Source organism: Thamnophis elegans, chromosome 5 (genome assembly GCF_009769535.1).
Source record: "Thamnophis elegans isolate rThaEle1 chromosome 5, rThaEle1.pri, whole genome shotgun sequence".
Lineage (NCBI taxonomy): Eukaryota > Metazoa > Chordata > Lepidosauria > Squamata > Colubridae > Thamnophis > Thamnophis elegans.
The window spans coordinates 24,103,869-24,122,467 of NC_045545.1; the positions used below are offsets into that span (position 1 = coordinate 24,103,869).

Here is an 18,599-nt window from a genome sequence, read left to right on the forward strand (position 1 = left end):
CTGGAGGGTGGGCGGGGCTTTGGCAACATTCACTGTATAAGATGCACAGACATTTCCATCCACTTTTGGGGGGGGGGGGAATTGCATCATATACCAAAAAATATGGTAAGTGCTTAGCAGAATGATGGGTGGAAAACTAGGGGGGGGGGGTTTGCATGCAATGCTCTATAGTGGTGACTTGAGGGGAGGAGCTGAAACAGTTTGTGTCCAGGATGTGAGGGGTCTGTACATATTTTCCTAGTTCCCTTTCTGGCTTGTGCAGTATACAGGTCCTCAGTAGAAGTCGGGCTGGTTGGAATTGTTGATTATTGTACCAACCAGGCAGAAGTACAAATGACAAACTCAATTCCTCTGTAGAACAATAGCAGCTCCTTGGACAGTGTAAGCTATCTGAGTTGGCACCAGAAGTTGTGCTTTTTAATGACGGTTCTAATGTTAGGTATCCATTTCAAGTCCTGAGAGATTATAGAATCCAGAAACTTGAAGGTCTGCTGATACTGTGTTGGTGATAGAATAGGAGGGCTCCTACTAAAATCTATCATGTACAGTTTTAAGTGTGTTCAATTCTAGATTGTTCTGGCTGCACCATAGAGTTGTTTAACTAGTCAACATTATACAGCAGATAATTGTTTCTCAATAATTAGCCTAAATCATTATTAATGAAATGCTGTTTTAAAGCACTAGAGAAAATGTGTCAGATTGCATATAATTTTTCTCACTAGGTGGCATTACTGCTATGTTTATTTAAAATGCCCTTTAGAAACAAAATTGCCGCCAGAAATAGTCAAGATGTGTGAGAAGTACAGGAGGGCAATATTTAAAACTTGCAACTCAAATATGATAGCATCAAGACTGAGCACTACAAAATACACATTTCCTGGTAATCGGCACCTTCAGTCAGCAGAGAACAGCCAGAAGGCCCTAGAGGGAAAGTTAAAAGAACTGTTGCCATCTGGCTTCAGCAGAAGCCTGTGTTTTGCCAAGGGAGACTCACTGGAAAGCCAACCACCTCAGTTCACCAACCATATGGACCTAAAAGGACTTACTGTATATACTCGAGTATAAGCCTAGTTTTTCAGCCCACTTTTTGGGCTGAAAAAAGCCGCCTCGGCTTATACTCGAGTCAGTGAAAAATTTGCCCGAAATGGAGGAGAAAAAGGGGCGGGGGCATGCCGCTGGGTGACACTCGTGAATGGCCCAGTGCCCCTGTGAGTTTCCCCTCCCTCTGTGTCAGTTTGCCGCGCAGCGCGCACCGCACCATCCCCCCTCCTCACGTTCTAATGTAATGCAGGGCTGTCTTACGATTCCCCTTCCTCCCCCTCCTGCCGCTCTGCAACGATGTCCCACCTCCTCCTTGTTATGGCAAGCAGCCACATAGCGATGTCCCACCTCCTCTGGTACAGTGATCCAATGATAGGAATCACTGTGCCGTGTGTCATAGGAGGCGGGACATCGCTCCCGCGGCTGCACGGGACATCATCACAGCGGGACATCAGCATCATGAGGTGAGTGAAGTATTTCATTGAATACACCGCTAGTTTACTGTTTTTCTTTGAAATAAATATTCAAAAACATTATTGGTATCTATTTTTATTTTTGAAATTTACCGGTAGCTGCTGCATTTCCCACCCTAGGCTTATACTCGAGTCAATAACTTTTCCAGTTTTTTGTGGTAAAATTAGGTGCCTCGGCTTATATTCGGGTCGGCCTATACTCGAGTATATACGGTAACAGGGCTCAGTTCAAATCATGGAAAACTATATTACTATTCTGTACAGAAGCCTGTTACAGTGCAATACCTCACTTCCACACCCCAGAAACCATGTTTCATAATCCCCCCAGATTTTCACACAGCTCACCCCATAGTCCAATACCTAAAGCTAAGGGGGTACTGGACTACTGGCCCTATCCAGTAAAATACTAATAATGCTGCATAAAATGGAAAGATTAAATCTGTCCCGAAGGTGTTTTTTTCAAGAGACAACTGGACTTTCTGGGTTTTTTCTTTGAAGACGTTTCGCTTCAGAATTCAGTTGCCTCTTGAAAAAGCATTTTGGGGACAACCATGACCGGATAACTTGAGAATCTCCATAGATCAGTTTGTTAAACTTGGTATCATCACCATCCCAGGATTTCGGACACATATTATTCTGCTTCATCTTCTACACCGTTCCCTTGAGCCATGGACTGCATCACCCACCCACCCCATTAATCCCATGGCCCCATTCGCCGTTGAGGAAGAAGGGGAAAACTGGGATCCAAGCGTGTTGCGAGCCTGTGCACGACCCAGGGAGGAAAAGCCCGACGAGCCGTACTCAAAACGCAACCAGGGGATAGGACTTGGGGAAGGCACGGAAAGGAAAGACGCCTGGGCTATAGAAAAACACCACGCCCCGGGAGAGTCCTGGACACTTTTTGAGCACCCGTGCTTGCGAGAGAGAGAGACGCCCAAGTGGGAGCGCTTAATTTTTTCTCCGAGAGAGCGACGAGAGAGGCACCTGATGAATGAAAGCTCCGCCTCCGCGCCTTTAAGAGAGCGGCGGGTTATCTTCCTCGACCACTTGAAGCCCCGAAGGCGGCTCGCTAAAGGCGGGAGCGCCGCAATGGAAGGAGATCGACTCACGCTCCGCTCCCTCTTGCCGCCCAGGCTTCTCCTCTCGTCCTTCGCGCGCGCAACATGACTTTCCGCGGGCTTTATGGGGGGCGGCTCAACTCCACTCCGTTCGCCATGGCCACCCTCGACGACGCTGGGAGCCGGGACAAAGGCAACGGCAGCGGGACCTTCGCGGAGCAATGCGCCTCCGTCTCGGTGGCTTTCCCTTTGACCATGATGATCACGGGCATGGTGGGCAACGGCCTGGCCATGCTGCTAGCCTACCGAGCTTACCAGAAGAAGGAGAACCAGCGGAAGAGGCCGTTCTTGCTGTGCATTGGTTCTCTGGCCCTGACGGACCTTGCCGGGCAGCTGCTGACCAGCCCCGTGGTCATCACAGTATACTTGGCCAATCGGAAATGGCACGCGGTGGACACTTCCCAGAACCTGTGTGTCTTTTTTGGCTTGACCATGACCGTTTTTGGTCTTTGCCCTCTCTTCATTGCAAGTGCCATGGCCGTGGAAAGGGCCCTGGCCATCCAGGCCCCCCACTGGTACACAGGCCACATGAAGACCAAGTTGACCAAGATGGTGCTACTTTGTGTGTGGCTGACTAGTTTTGCCTTTGCCCTCTTGCCCATGATGGGCATTGGGGAGTATACACTTCAGTGGCCGGGCACTTGGTGCTTCATCAGTATAAAGGATCATGAAAATGCTAGGGTGGACAATGCTGTTTTTGCTTCTACGTTTGCTTTCTTGGGACTCTTTTCCCTCACTGTTACTTTGGCATGCAACATGGCAACCATAATTTCACTGGTGTGTCGCTGCTGGTCCAAGAGCTCAACATCCCGATCAAGGAAGCAGTGGGGCAGGATTACCATGGAAACCTTTATCCAGTTGCTCGGAATCATGTGTGTCCTTCTTGCTTGTTGGTCCCCACTTTTGGTAGGTTTCTTCCGTGTGTCCAATTGCTACAGAGTGGTCTGTTGGCACAAAGCCAGGCTAGAAATTGTTGTAGTAAATCTAATTTGTGGGAAACATCTAGTTAGAGAAAACTGGCAAAAGCGCATAACTTGTTACAACATATGTGCCAATTTTTTTAACAATGCTCTGATATTCCTTTTTGTTTAAAAAATTGAAAGAAAATAGATGACATTTAAGTTCATTATTAATTAGTGTGCTAGGCAACTTTGGTCAGTGAAATTTTTCTGTTTATATAACCCCTGTCCTGTCTTTAGCTTTATTAAAATTATGTCCAAGCATCTTTTGAGATGAACCATACATGTTTCTCATTGTCTTTAGCTAAAGATGATTATAACTAAAAATGGTTGTAGATATATTTAATTTCATTTTAACCATCAGCATTTTGTTGTTTTCTTCCTGGTCTTATTAAGATTTCTGCTCGGTATTGTAGATCTTGGGGGGAAATATGAAATGCTTTACCCAAGGTGAAAATGAGGCAGTTGTATATTCTATAACTTCAATGGCTTCCTTCAAAAGAAACATGGGAAAGTACTTGGAAACAGTCAGACTATTTGTTGATCTCCTAATTGTGATGTTCCAGAGTCTCAGGGAAGACCTCTGTAATAAGTTAAAACTATGCTTTGATTTATTCATTGCACAGCATGTGCTTTGCTACCAAATCAAGCTGACTTCATCAGTACAGGAATGAACTAATTGCATTGCATTATGCTGGTGCTTTATTTATCTTTAATTAAAAAAGATGAAGAAGATATAGCACCAGACTTGGTTATACATGTATGTTTTTAAGCCACACAAAGCTTTTCCTGAATAACTATTCTATAAGGTATATATATATTCAGAGAATGAAAAGGCCCAACTGATCAGCTGGTTGACTTATAACCCTTTGTGTTAAATTAACAGGTTAAGAGAAAAGGATGTGAACCAGGGGTGGCTTACTGCCAGTTTGACTACGGTTCGCAACCCCCACGCGTGCCAGCTGTGCGCTCAAATGCTATTCAATGTAAATTGTTCTTTCCACATGCACAGAACAATTTACAGTGAACTGTGCATGCGCAGTCACTAAAAACCAAAATGGCTGCGGCCCAGCAGCGGCGAGGGAACCAGTTCAGGGACGTGGCAGGCCTGGGTTTCTGCCAGTTCTGCGACACAGGCCTGAATTCCACTACCGGTTCGGTCAAACCGGGAGCAACCCACCTCTGATGGCACCCATTAGATAACATCTCAGCCATTATATCTGTAGGCTAGACATAATCATGGCATGGTCTACATAACAAAATCCAGTTCATGATAACACTTCTTATACCTGGGATGTTTGAAACACTTCTCAGATGAGTAGGGGAGAATATTGAATAGCTTTTAGTTTATGAATTATTTAGTTAACTTAATAGGTTACAATCATTGAAGCCATCCATCTGAAAATCGGACTCTTATGTAACTCACAACCAAAGAATAGAACAATATGTGGAACCATAAAAACAGAAAACAATAGAAACAAAAAATCTGGTGCCACAATCAAGCTTGCCCAATGCAGTCCACAAAGTTTCCTACTCTGACCTTCACATATGAGGCGAAAGCCAACCCTTAAATGCTTTCTGGGAGGTTAGAAGTGGGGAGGGGCTGTTGATTCTGAAGGGAAGGGTGTTCCAGAGGGGCTGCAATGGAAAAGCATACTGCCTAGGAACTGCAAAATGGCAATATTTAAGGGAAGGGACATGCATAGGATAGGACATATTAAGAGTTGTTAACAAGTTTGGGTCCAAGGATGGCCTATCTAAAGGCAAGTGGTACCATCCTTTCCTTTGGCATATTAACAACTGCTCAGCTCAAACCATATAGTTTAATATATTTTAAGAGATTGTTACCCTAATCCAGAAATTCTCAAACATACCATAGCTCCTAAAATGTTGAAGTAATCTATATGACTCATTCAAATAAACTAATTACTGTATTTTCAGAGTATGAGACCGATCAAGATTTTGAAGAGACAATTTTTTTTTAAAAAAAATTGCATTCTGCAAACCTCCCCAAAACTACCAGTTTTTTGCGAAAACGGGGCCATTTTTTTTGTCAAACAAAAGGGCATGCATAGCCTTTAGGAGGCTTATAGAGTGCTCCTGAAGGCTAGGGGGGCAAAAATGAGCAAAAAATTGTTCATTTTTCATTCATTTCTGTCCTCCCCAACCCCCAGGAGCACTCTGAAAGCCTCTTTAAGGTTCCACCACAAAACCGCGATGTCCTTATCCGCGCCGACATAAGTGCGGAGGCAAATCCGCGGCGTCCGAAGCGCTAAGAAAAAAACGACCCTACCGCCGCGACAACAGCGCGGTGACAGAAGGGCGTTCTACATGCTTCGTTCTTTGCCTCCAAAGGTAGCCCTCCTCCTCCAGCTGACAGCGGCAGCGGGCACGGGGCAAAGCGGGCTGCCCAGCAGCAGCAGCCCGTGGGAAGGGTCCAGCTCAGCCGCGGGGGGCAGCAGGAAGTGGAGGAGGACGCGGCAGCGGCGGCGGCTGACGCTCTCCCGGGGCCGGCGAAGCGGGCTTGCCCGGCAGAGGCAGGCCGCCCTCTTCTTCCTCAACAACATCTCCTTGGATGGGCGGCCGCCGCCACCGGGCAACCCGCTTCGCTGGCCCCGGGAGAGCCTCAGCCGCTGCCACCCGCCCTGCCTCTTCCTCCGGGGGAGGCGCTGGCGGCGGAGGCCGCCCGTCCAAGGAGATGTTGTTGAGGAAGAAGAGGGCAGCCTGCCTGCGTCCTCCTCTGCTTCCTGCTGCCCCCCGCGGCTGAGCTGGACCCTTCCCACGGGCTGCTGCTGCTGGGCAGCCCGCTTTGCCCCGTGCCCGCTGCCGCTGTCAGCTGGAGGAGGAGGGCTACCTTTGGAGGCAAAGAACGAAGCATGTAGAACGCCCTTCTGTCACCGCGTTGTCCCCGCGGTGATGACGCGCGGTGATGACGTCGCGACTTTAGTGACGCGATTTAATCTCCGCTATTTTGCGTAGCACGGTTTTGTCGTGCCACGCTCTTTAAGGCTATGCACAGCCATTTTGGTGAAGGGGGCAAGGCTTCAGGAGGCAAAAAAATGCTGTATTCAGTGTATAAGATCCACCCAGATTTTCACCCTCTTTTTTGAGGGAAAAAGGTGTGTCTTATACTCGGAAAAATACGGTCTTTTGTGGAAAGAAAGTTTTGCAAGAAATAAATATACCACTTGCTTTTAACACAGGTAGTCCACGACTTAACAACCATTGTTTTAGTTACTGTTTGAAGTTACAATGGCACTGGAAAAAATGATTTATGACCGGTTTCCACACTTACAACTGTTACAGTATCCCCATGGTCGTGTGATCAAAATTTGGTTGCTTGGCAGCTGGCATATATTTATGACAGGTACATTGTCCCGGGGTCATGTAATCATCATTTGTAAACTTCCCACAAGCAAAGTCAATGGGAGTTAAATTTACTTAACAACCATGTGAAATGGTCACTTAATCACTGATTCGCTTAACAACAACTTTTAGCAAAAAAAAGTCATAAAATAGGGCAAAACTCATTTAACTGCCTTTCTTAGCAACATAAATTTTGGGAATTGGCTAGCTGTATTTAATATAGTAAGATTCTTTATGATAAGAATAGAAATAATTTAATCTATATGTCAAAACAATGATAAAGTTTGCAACTTTTTAAATATTTTCATGATAAATAAGAAAATAAATTTAAAACGGTGTTTTTAATTAAAAGGGTTAAAATAAGGATTAAGAGCCCTGGTGGTTAGAATGCAGTATTGCAGGTTAACTCTACTCACTGCTGGGAGTTCGATTCTCACCCACACAAGGTTGAATTAGTTTCTATTCTTCCAAGGTCGGTAAAATGAAGACCCAGATCGTTGGGGGCAATATGCTGATTATCTAAACCGCTTAGAAAGGGCTGTGAACTGGCATTTAAGTCTAAGTGCTGTTGCTATTGCTATATTAGATAAAATCTGAACAGTGGGCAGAAATGCTGAACTTTGTTTCCAAAAGTACTCCAAAGATTACAGGTATCTGAAAGGCTACAGTAGAAGTAGGTAACTCTCAAGCAATCTTCCCAATCATTAGCATTGTACGCTCATCAAAACTCATTACAAGCTTTGCTGAGACAAGCTGGATGTTGCCTTTTCTAGGAACAGGAGAGGCAAGTTCTAACAGTGATTTTGCTCACAAGCACCCCACCCCAAATTTCTTATCTCTCCCCAATCTGCTTTTAATCTCCTAAGGGTCACAAACCATGGCCAAAGCAAAGAACCTTGTTCTATGAAATCAGTGTGGTATTTCACCTGTTTTAGTTTTTTACTGCTGATGAGGGCTGTGCATTTTAATCTGCAATTTTTAATCCTAGGGAGCTATTTACAGGAAAGTTTATTCATTTAATAAATAAATACATGAAACAGCTTATCTTCAATTGTTAACTTTCTAATTGTGTTACTTTTGACCTTGAAGGTTCACCCACAAGTAGCAGAGAAAAAGTTTTTACTGAGGCTTAGTGAGTGAATTAGTCTGCAGTCCATTCTGGCACATTTTGACTTGTTCTTAATCCTATCTCTCTGTCGTAGAAATCATGGGATAATTTAATCATAGAGCTAGTTAGTTTGACTAAACTTCAGTTATAGATTAATTTGGACTAAAAATAAATGATAGTTTTAAAATCTGAATATCCGGTTTATATTATTCAGCAAAGATAATCTGTATTAAACTAAACATTTAGCCTTTTCTCCAAACCTAACAGCACTTTGCAAAGAAAAAACTGAATTTATACAAATTACTTCAAAATAGTTTCGCTGCCAGTGACAGCAAAAAAAAAAATGCTTGGATATTTGTACGAACGAGTGCAACAAAATGTCATTCGTGGCATTTTATTTCCTTTTATGACTATTATAGTGCCTTGTATTCATTTTGATATATGAATTAACTTTCTAATCTTGACCAGTCTCCAAGTTGTGCAGGGAAGCAGCTCTTTTTCCCCCCAGTACAGTGATGGGAAAACAAATTTGACTGTAAACCAAGACATCTGCATAATCTAATGCTTTCATTAAAGTGATAAAAGCAGTATCACAGCCTAAGCTCTACCCCTTTGTATTAGTATGTGACACCATGGAAGACATATAAAAGGGACAGATTTTCCACTGAATTGACACAACACTGCCTTCTTTATTTGACACACACATATTCCTGCAGACACTGCAGACTGTAAAATTTTGATTTTCCAAGACACCCACATCTTTACAAATTAAAATGATTATGGATTCTAGACTTAAGAGTAGACAGGCTATTTGAACTTGCTGCATTTAATTTTTTTTCTGAAATATGCCATTCAGAGGCAAAGTGCAGCTCTTGGTATAGAAAAAAAAATGTACACCTAATGATTTGCAGGAGCATTCAGAGACTAGCATTCAGCCTACTAACCTACATATATGACTGATATTTCCTTTTTTAGTCTAAATATTTTAATGGTAGCTATAGGTCTGAGTCCTTGTATAACTGTAGCAATAGCAATATCAGTAATAATACTAAGTAATCAGCAGCAGCAGCAGCAATGGTACTAGTACTAATAGATTACTTTTTAATTGACCATATGTGAGAGGACACACAAGGAATTTGTCTCCTCTCAGTGTACATACAAAGAACCAAGTGATAATCATAATATACCAATAGGAAAAGATAATAGGAAAGATGAGAAGGATAATAGCAATACAGTCCTACAATCGTGTTTCCACCAAAATAAGACAGGGTCTTATTTTCTTTTTACCCTCCCCCGAAATAAGTTATTGGCCTTATTTTCAGGGAGGTCTTGTTATTTTTGAGGTGCAAGAGTCGGCGAGCATGGTCACCTCATGGCTGCTGCTATGTTGCAATATTTTTGGGGAGGGCTTATTTTCAGGGGAGGGCTTATTTTAGCACATACACTCAAAAGCCCAATTGGGCTTATTATCTGGAGAGGTCTTATTTTGGGGGAAACAGGGTACATGGGTAAATATTCTTAGGCATAAGAAAATGCTGTGAGATTTAGGTACAGTATTTAGCAGAGTGATGTCATGGAGGGGGAAGGCTTTCTGTCTAGTTGTTTTAGCATGCAATGCCCTATAGCAGTGTCGGGAGGAGTTGAAACAGTTTATTTCTAGGATGTGAGAAGTCTATAGATATTTTCTCAGCTCTCTATCTGGTGCATCCACTATACATGTCCTCAGTGGAAGGCAGGCTGGTTGCAGTTATTTTTTCTGCAGTCCTAACTATTCATTGAAGCCTGTACCTGTCCTGTTCAGTTGCTGTACCAAACCAGACAGTTGTAGAAGTACAAATGGCAGACTCAGTAATTCCTCTATAGAACTATATCAGCAGCTCCTTGGGTAGTTTGAGCTTTCTGAGTTGGTGCAGGAAGAATAGTATTTGTTGGGCTTTTGTGGTGAAGTTTTTGATGTTAGATGTCTATTCTGACCCCCTCCTCCGTCCAGTAACGAAAGCCGAGACAAGCTTAAATGGAATGTCCTTTAATAACAAGACCAGAATCTCGGTGGCTGAAAGCCAAGTAAACAAACAGATAAAGACCTTGGCAGCAAGTCCGACAAACCTTGGCAGCAATCCAGCCTGCCAAGTTAGTTTCTCTTTAGTCAAAGCGTTGACTTCTGCAAGAAGGGCATGGCAACAAGCAGTCTTTTTTATAGTCTGGAGAGGAGCCTAATGACCATCAGCTGAGCGTAATTACCTCCTGTAATTACGTAATTGCTCCTGACAAATGGTGTGCATCCAGGAACAACTCACTGTTGGTTTCTGAATCACTCTCCTTTGTCTCCTCCCCACTGATCCAAGGCTCAGGCACCACCTGGTGGCCAACCAGTCTCTCTGCGCCCTGCTCGGAGTCGGAACCCTGTTCCAGGGTCCTCACATCCTCCAGGGCCGACTCATAGGGCCCCTCACTGTTGGAGTCTGGTGGCAGCTCCAACGGCTCCTGCTGGGCCACAACAGATGTCCATTTCGATTCCTGAGAAATTATAGAACCCAGAAACCTGAAGGTCTTTACTATTGATACTGTGTTGACTAATATTGTAGGAAGTGGTAGAATAGGAGGCCTTCACCTAAAATCCACTATCATTTCTACAATTTTAAATGTGTTCAGCTCCAGATTGTTCCGGTTACACCACAGGGCCAATTGTTCAACCTGCCATTTGTATGCAGACTCATCATCATCTCAAATGAGATCAATGACTGTTGTATCATAAGAAACCATGATTTCATTCTGATGTTAACTTTGTACCATGTAAACTGATCCTAAGAAATGCTGCACTTCCTAAAGGTTATGATAAACACTGCTAATAGATTTGAAGAATTAAGATGAGTGAATTATAAGTTATGCTATTTTATCTTATGTTCATACATATGACAGAAATATGCTAAATATTTAATTTCTTGACTATAAGGTATATGTGTGGCTTGATCTATACTACATGCCAATTTATTTGCAGTTCTACTTTAATAATTTATATCACATTTTTCCAATTAATTGAAAAAAATAAGTTTAGATTTATATCTCATTTTTCCTCTATATAGCATAGTGCTATATGTATTCCTTTTCCTCCACAACAATGTTCCTGTGAGCTAGGATGGGCTGAAAAAGTAGCTAGCCCCAAATCACTCATTTATTTTCCATGGCTGAGGATGGATATTCCTTGTTCCAATCCAACAACTTTAAGCATTACATCACGTAGATTATCTCTGGCAATCTAGCCAAGTTAAGCCATTGCAGTAAAAAAAAAAAGAAGTCTTGTGACCATGTCTCCTTAGCCTTAGTAAGGAGAGGGCTAATGATAGAGTGTACAGTACTTCAGTGCCAACTCCATCACTGTTACACATGTCTCATGATGTTGTATGCAAAGGGCTCAGTGTGTAAGGAAATCTTGGCTCGCTGTAGGCAATTCTCAGCCCCTAAAAGCTAAATATATTTATTTTTGTATAAATTTAATGATATCCATCCATTGCAGCCTCACCATGAAAGCATATGTCCCTAATATGTGCTTAGAATTTATCAAAATAGTCTTTACAGTTCTATTAGTTGTTGAGAGCCTTAAAGCATGTTTATAGATACTAGGATGTCCAGAATATGACAGTATCCAATGATCTGGAGATATATTTTTTTTATCTCTTTAAAACAATCAAGGTGACTTGAACTGATCCTGACTTGTTATTTTTTTTAATCTGTCACGCCCTGAGTTAAAGCTCTTGAAGTGACTATCTAATGCACACATATAACTGCAACTTCAATCCGACATGCAAACAAAAAGTTATTTTCATTATTCTCCTTTGTATTTCAAAATGTAGGTTGAATCATTGAATCACCTAATAACTAGTGGATGTGATATTAGAACACTCTTAAACATTTCAAACACCAAAAGGTTTTATCTTTGAGATGGATATTGACATTTCCTGTAGATGTTGACTTTCACTATAGAAACCAGAGCCTCAGTGAAACATAGAATAGTTTCCCAGTGAGAACTTGGCAGATTGATACAAATATCCAAATGGAAAAATACATGTCTCCTAAATTAACTTTGTTCATTTGCTGTTCTAAAAAAACCTTATGTAATTTGGTGCTAATTGCAACCTTACACTGTTGGCAGCTGAAATTTGTTGGAGATAAATATTGGTAACAAAGAAAAGAGAGGAAGTGTTTTCTGACTGTGTGAAGGAAACCTAGGTGTCTCAAGGACAAAAAAAATTCCATAATCTAATTCCCATAACCCCCATTACCTTTGTCTCCACATTATCGTCAAACTCTGAGATTAAAAAACTAATACATTCAGACATTCAGATTAATAGAAAAAGTTTCAAGTCTTATTTTTTTCAAGTAAAATAAAACTTCCAGAAAGAACAAAACAGCAATGGGAAACCTATGATCAGATGTTGGAGCTGCTGAGAGCCAGAGCTCACTTTTATCCTTGCCTTGTATCCGTGCCTAATGCTATCAAATTCCTTGCTTTCCCCAAATACCATCCAGGAACATTTGATATTCGAACCATAATATGCCAATCTTGCTTCTTTAATGTACTGGGTCAAGTCATAATCACCTTGGTTATTTTCCCAGACTTGTGCACCTAAATTTTTGGTTGTGATTTTTTGACTCTTAGTATATTTTACATTGACATGCACTTTATTTCCTCTTTCCTAGTCTCACCTTTGTTAATATTTTTTTCTGTGGCAGAGTCCAAATTAGGGACTCCCTCACCAAAACAGATGAGGGACCTTTTCCTCTCCCTCTCCTTCTCTTCTTTCTTTTCTCAAATAGTGTGTGAAGGTAGGAGGTACACTACACAATATACAATATACTCTTAATGAGTTTTAAGATTAGGTTTATACAGGTAGTCCTCAACTTACGACCACAATCGAGCCCAAAATTTCTGTTAAGTGAGGCATTTGTTCAATGAGTTTTGCCCTATTTTACAACCTTTCTTGCCACAGTTGTTAAGTGAATCTGGCTTTCTCATTGATTTTGCTTGCCAAAAAGATTGCAAAGCGTGATCACATGACCTTGGGACACAGCAACAGTCATAAGTGAACCAGTTGCCAAGCATCTGAATTTTGATCACATGATTATGAGGCTGCTACAAAGTGCTGCTACTTCTTAAGTGTGAAAAATGAGCATAGGTTACTTTTCAGTGCCATTGTAACTTTGAACAATCACTAAATGAAGTGTTATAAATCAAGGACTGTATTTTTTTTCATTCAGCTCATTTTTATGGATTTTATATAGGATTAATTTTCCTAGTTTATTTTAAAGATGGTTTGTGCTTAATTTGATGGTTATAAAATTTTCATAAGAGGTTAATTTAATTTCCAAGTTTTACATCACTTTGGAGGTGCTTCCAGGAAGAATCATAAAGGTTTTAATAAAAAATAAATTAGCTAATAGGAGAGAATGTATTTAATTCATGGGACTCCATACTATAGGTACTGATTAAAACACAAGCACCTTATTCAGAACACAAACAAGCAGCTTGGCACTAACTGTATGAAATACTTTGCAAAATCCTTTTGCCAGGAAACTACTGGTAAAGCTTTAGATAACTACTTATCGTTTTCCTTTGGCAGACAGAGACCAAGGCATATACCATAGTGGGGGGAAGAGTTAAAAAAAAGTGGGGGAAATGGCATTCAATTCCAGCACTCCAATCCCAAATGTACACGAAAACATACAATCCCCATTCACCCTGGTTACAACCTCCCTTCTTCCCCATTTCCACCACACAGCATATGCTATATCAGTCTGTATTCAGTATCATCCCTCTGGTGGGACCCTGACTGCAAAGTTAGTCTGCATAAGATATCCCATGATAAGAAAACATTCTAGAAACAAACAAACAAACAATAGAGAACTAACCCAACCCCAGCAAACTCTGCAGGGGTGCATGAGACAACTAAGAAGGTAAGAATAGGATGGGAGCAAAATAACAACATATGAAAGTAATACGTTTGATTAGGCTGTTGGTTTGAGTTCTGAGCTTAGAAATTTGGTTGCAAATGTTTCATCACCATTTGAGGAGATATTGTCAGTACATTCTGAATTGTGCTTGTCTTTAAAAAGATACAGTAGTTAAAGACCTGTGTTCTGATAGACGAGCACAATTCAAAACACACTGACAATGTCGTCTCAAATGGTGATAAAATGTTTGCAACCAAATTGCCAACCAACAGCCTAAACACCAAACTGAGCTACAGGACAGTGGCCACCAAATTCTTGATTCATCGTATAAGTTAGTTATGCAAACTGCAAATATTGCTCCCAAGCAATATTTTTGACTGAACTGAAAGAAAATACATGACATATTTTCAGAAGCTGGGCAGGAGAAACTCTTTCTCATTTGGAATAACTGCTGGCTGTAAGCATTTCCAGGAGGAATACCTGCAATCAGTGTGAGGTGCAATTCTGCTGATGCCTGAGGGCCATCACATTTCAGTGCATTTTGTAACAAAGCCTTGCTGCCTTATATCCTTACTTATATCCTCCACTTTTCCTCGGAAGGCTAATTTGGCATGACTGGGCAACTGTTCCACACCTTTGACTTTGTTTGCATGACATGGCTGAATAAGGGAGGCTCCTTTAACCAAAACAGCCCTGAGCATGTTTTTAATGAAAACTGCTCAAGCAATCTTGCAGCTGACTGGATATTGCATGATATCATGCCCCAGGTGTAACCAACTTAAGGATGTTACACAAATACAGCTAGTGCATAGGTACAATATACAGTGATGCGCAATTAATAACAGAAATGGGTTTCAAAAATTTGATCATGCTTTAAACTAAAAAAGGTCCAAATTATGACTGCTTTTATTTGTAGGGAAGCAGGAAAGAAAGGAGGCAGGAGATCAGGTGATCTCTGCATGACGGGAATTAAATATAGCCTCTGATTTGCTTCATTGTATGAGACATGTAATACAATATCTTATTGTATTAATTTATTAATTAATTATTGTATTAATTAATACAATAATTAATTAATTATTAATAATTAATTAATTATTGTATTAATTTATTAATTATCCTGGATTTATGACAGGACTGAATTTAGATGGTTTAAAATAAAAATAATTTTTGTTGGCAAGATTTTTCTAACATACGCAATATTAAAAACTGGATTTGTTTTGTATTTTTATATTGTATTTTAACTGTCATAAGCTCAAAGTCATATATTTAACATAGGCATATATTTAACAAGCCATATATTTAAAATAGGTATAAATGGAATAATACAATTATAGTTATTCTTTCTGCCATTCTTCTGGAGAAAGTATTAGAAAAAGCAACCAGAATATACCAGTTGGGTCAATATTAGTTTCAAAAGTATACATTCAGAATATTCTGTAGCAAATTTCTTAATGAAAAAATTATGTAACATTAAAATCTGATAAGTCTGGTTATATTTATCCTTATCCCTTTCAAGTAGAATTAAATTAAAAGGCAGCTGTGCTTTCAGTATTTATGAAGGAAATGGAGAATTACAGAAAGTTCTGAGGGTAAAAAAAGTGAATGCCAAATAATTCATGGAAAAATAAATACCACTTAGCTTTTTATCAGAATATATTCCTTGTCTGCATGAAATAGAATCAAACTGCAAGCTTATATCTAACTGATATAATTTCAGAGTTATTGCATGAAGAAAATGGACTGATTCTAAGGGTATAAGATAATAGGGTACAGGAAAGGGTATAGGAAAAGGCAATTTCCCCCCTGAGAGTAATTATGATTAAATGTGAATGTATTTATTTCTCCCACAATGATTTCTTTACTGACTCAGCTGGTTTTCATAATGGCTTAAAACCCGCAAAATGTTTTTATTATCAATATAGTTGAGAGAAAAGTAATTGGAAATAATGAATTTCTTTTTAAAATCAATAATACCTGAAGTCTTTGGATTTATGACAGGACTGAATTTAGATGGTTTAAAATAAAAATAATTTTTGTTGGCAAGATTTTTCTAACATATGCAATATTAAAAACTGGATTTGTTTTGTATTTTTATATTGTATTTTAACTGTCATAAGCTCAAAGTCATATATTTAACATAGGCATATATTTAACAAGCCATATATTTAAAATAGGTATAAATGGAATAATACAATTATAGTTATTCTTTCTGCCATTCTTCTGGAGAAAGTATTAGAAAAAGCAACCAAAAATTATTGAAGGGCTGGAATAACTGCCCAAAAAGGAAGGAACAGAATCTTTGAGAGTATGTGGTTCAGAAAAGTTATCAATAAAAGGAAAATTAAGAAAGTGGATAAGGAGAATTCCATCTCCTCCTTCCCAATTTTAGATTCTGATACCTTCTAGCAAAGCAGAAAAAGATGTAACTGAAAACAGAAAAGAGGAAAATTTTCCTTCTAACCAAGCACACCTTCTGGAAACTTTATGCATTCCTGTTCTATCAAGTTCTTTGCTTGTAGCAACCACAAAGATTTTCTCCAAGATGATTTACCCCTAACTTGTCCTTTCAAGTCTTCCAATAGTGCAGCCATCACCTCCGTGATCAAGTCTATCTCTACAAATGTTTGGCAACCATACAGAAGAGAGGATTTTTTTTACTTCCCTGCATTGTTTGTTGCCTTGAAATGCCTGGTGATCTCCCTCCAAGTAGAATAATGCTTGACCCTACTTAATACTATGTAGAATGAATGGTTACAACATACTATGATGGTTACCAGTTTTAAAAGATTGGGCAAATGTATGAAGGATAATATTATAATAGCTAGTTAGTCATAATAGCTATATATTATTTCCGGTTTCTCAGTATCTATTTCTGGCAAAGGAAACTAAGGTGTGTGCCATCACATTCTTCTGATATAAGGTATACAGGTTATCTGGTTGCTCATCTTGAAAGCAGTATGTTAAGCAAGTTGGTGCAGCTAAGCAGACACACACACATATTCTTAACTCGCAAAATGCCTTTCTTGTTCCACAAAAACAAGACTCTCAGTAGCTTCTTTGTGACTTTTTTGAGATCTTCTGGGTTTGATGTATCAAAGTTCACACTAAATCTTAGAGTGATGCAACTGTCTTGGTTCTGGATTCAGAGCAGCCAGAAAGGAACTTGAAGAAGAATTTGTAAAGAAAGCGTATCACTGAATGAACTACTCAGTCGTACTATGCTTCTCCTATGACTCTTTAATTCAAACAACTAGGACAGCTCTTTCCCACAAGACTCGAGAATGTTGTTCTGCCTTAATATTACTAATTGTTATACAGGTGGTCCTCAACTTACACCATTCACTTACCGATAATTCAAAGTTACGACAGCACTGAAAAAGTGATTTATGACCGTTTTTCACACTTACAAACATTGCAGCACCCCCACAGTCACATGATCAAAATTCAGACACTTGGCAACTTATGACAGTTGCCGTGTCCTGAGGTCATGTGAGGTCACATGATGCCCTTTTGTGATGTTCTTATAAGCAAAGTTCAATGGAGAAACCAGATTCACTTACCAACTCACCAACTGCAGTGATTCACTTAACAATTGTGGGCAAGAAAGGTCATAAAATGGGGCAAATTTACTTAAATGTTTTGCTTAGCTATAGAAATGTTGGTCACAATTATGGTTGTAAATCAAGGACTACCTGTACTATATAAAAGAATGATTTAAAATATTGCTTTGAGTAATAATAGCATACTTCTTTTTGCTCTTTCTTTTTTTTAGGTGACAATGTTGAAAGTGACTTTTAACCCCAACCCAATGAATCAATGCAGAGAATCCTGTAACCAAACCCAAAGTACAGAACAGCAGCCAGAATGCAATTTCTCCTTAGCCCATATCCGCTTGGCTTCACTGAATCAGATCCTGGACCCCTGGGTTTATTTGCTGCTTAGGAAGATCTTCGTGCAGAAGTTTTGTCAGGTAGCCCGGGCCATTTCATGCTACTCTCAGGACAAATGGAAAGGGCAACATATCATTTTACCCAACAAAATCAGACGTACAACAGTTTGAATCAACTTTCATATCAGTACTTTCTTTTAGCTCAAGTGTTTTCCTTACTGTGAATCTGGGCATCCAGCACATTTCCATTTGTGTCTGTAAATTAATTACGGGGAAGTTAAGGTTAAGTGGAGTTCTTTTTTTAATTCACTAATTTAAATTTATCTAAGTGTTTATTTTGTTTCGTTCATTTCGTTTATTGGTTTTGTATGCCACCCACTCCCGAAGGACTCTGGGCGGCTCACAATGAAACGGGGGAGGGGATAAATAAGACAATACAAACAATATTAAAAGTACACAACAGTCACAAATGAAGCAGGGCTGGATACTTCAACAGCCCCCAGCCTGCCGGAACAGCCAGGACTTGGTAGCTTTACGGAAGGCCGGGAGGGTAGTAAGGGTCCGGATCTCCATGGGGAGCTCGTTCCAGGGGGCCGGAGCAGCAACAGAGAAGGTTCTCCCCCGGGGGGTCGCCAGCCGACATTGGCTGGCAGATGGAACCCGGAGAAGGCCGAGCCTGTGTGATCGAATCGG

General features: G+C 40.4%; 1 protein-coding gene across 1 annotated transcript; it reads left to right on the forward strand.

Annotated features, from left to right (window-relative positions):
• Positions 1-2,490: 2,490 nt before the first annotated feature.
• PTGER3 (prostaglandin E receptor 3) lies at positions 2,491-18,331 on the forward strand. Its single transcript, XM_032218387.1, has 2 exons — positions 2,491-3,538; positions 17,790-18,331. Exons 1-2 carry the CDS (start codon positions 2,678-2,680, stop codon positions 18,075-18,077), a joined length of 1,149 nt encoding a protein of 382 aa, XP_032074278.1. The 5' UTR covers positions 2,491-2,677; the 3' UTR covers positions 18,078-18,331.
• The last annotated feature ends 268 nt before the right edge of the window (positions 18,332-18,599 follow it).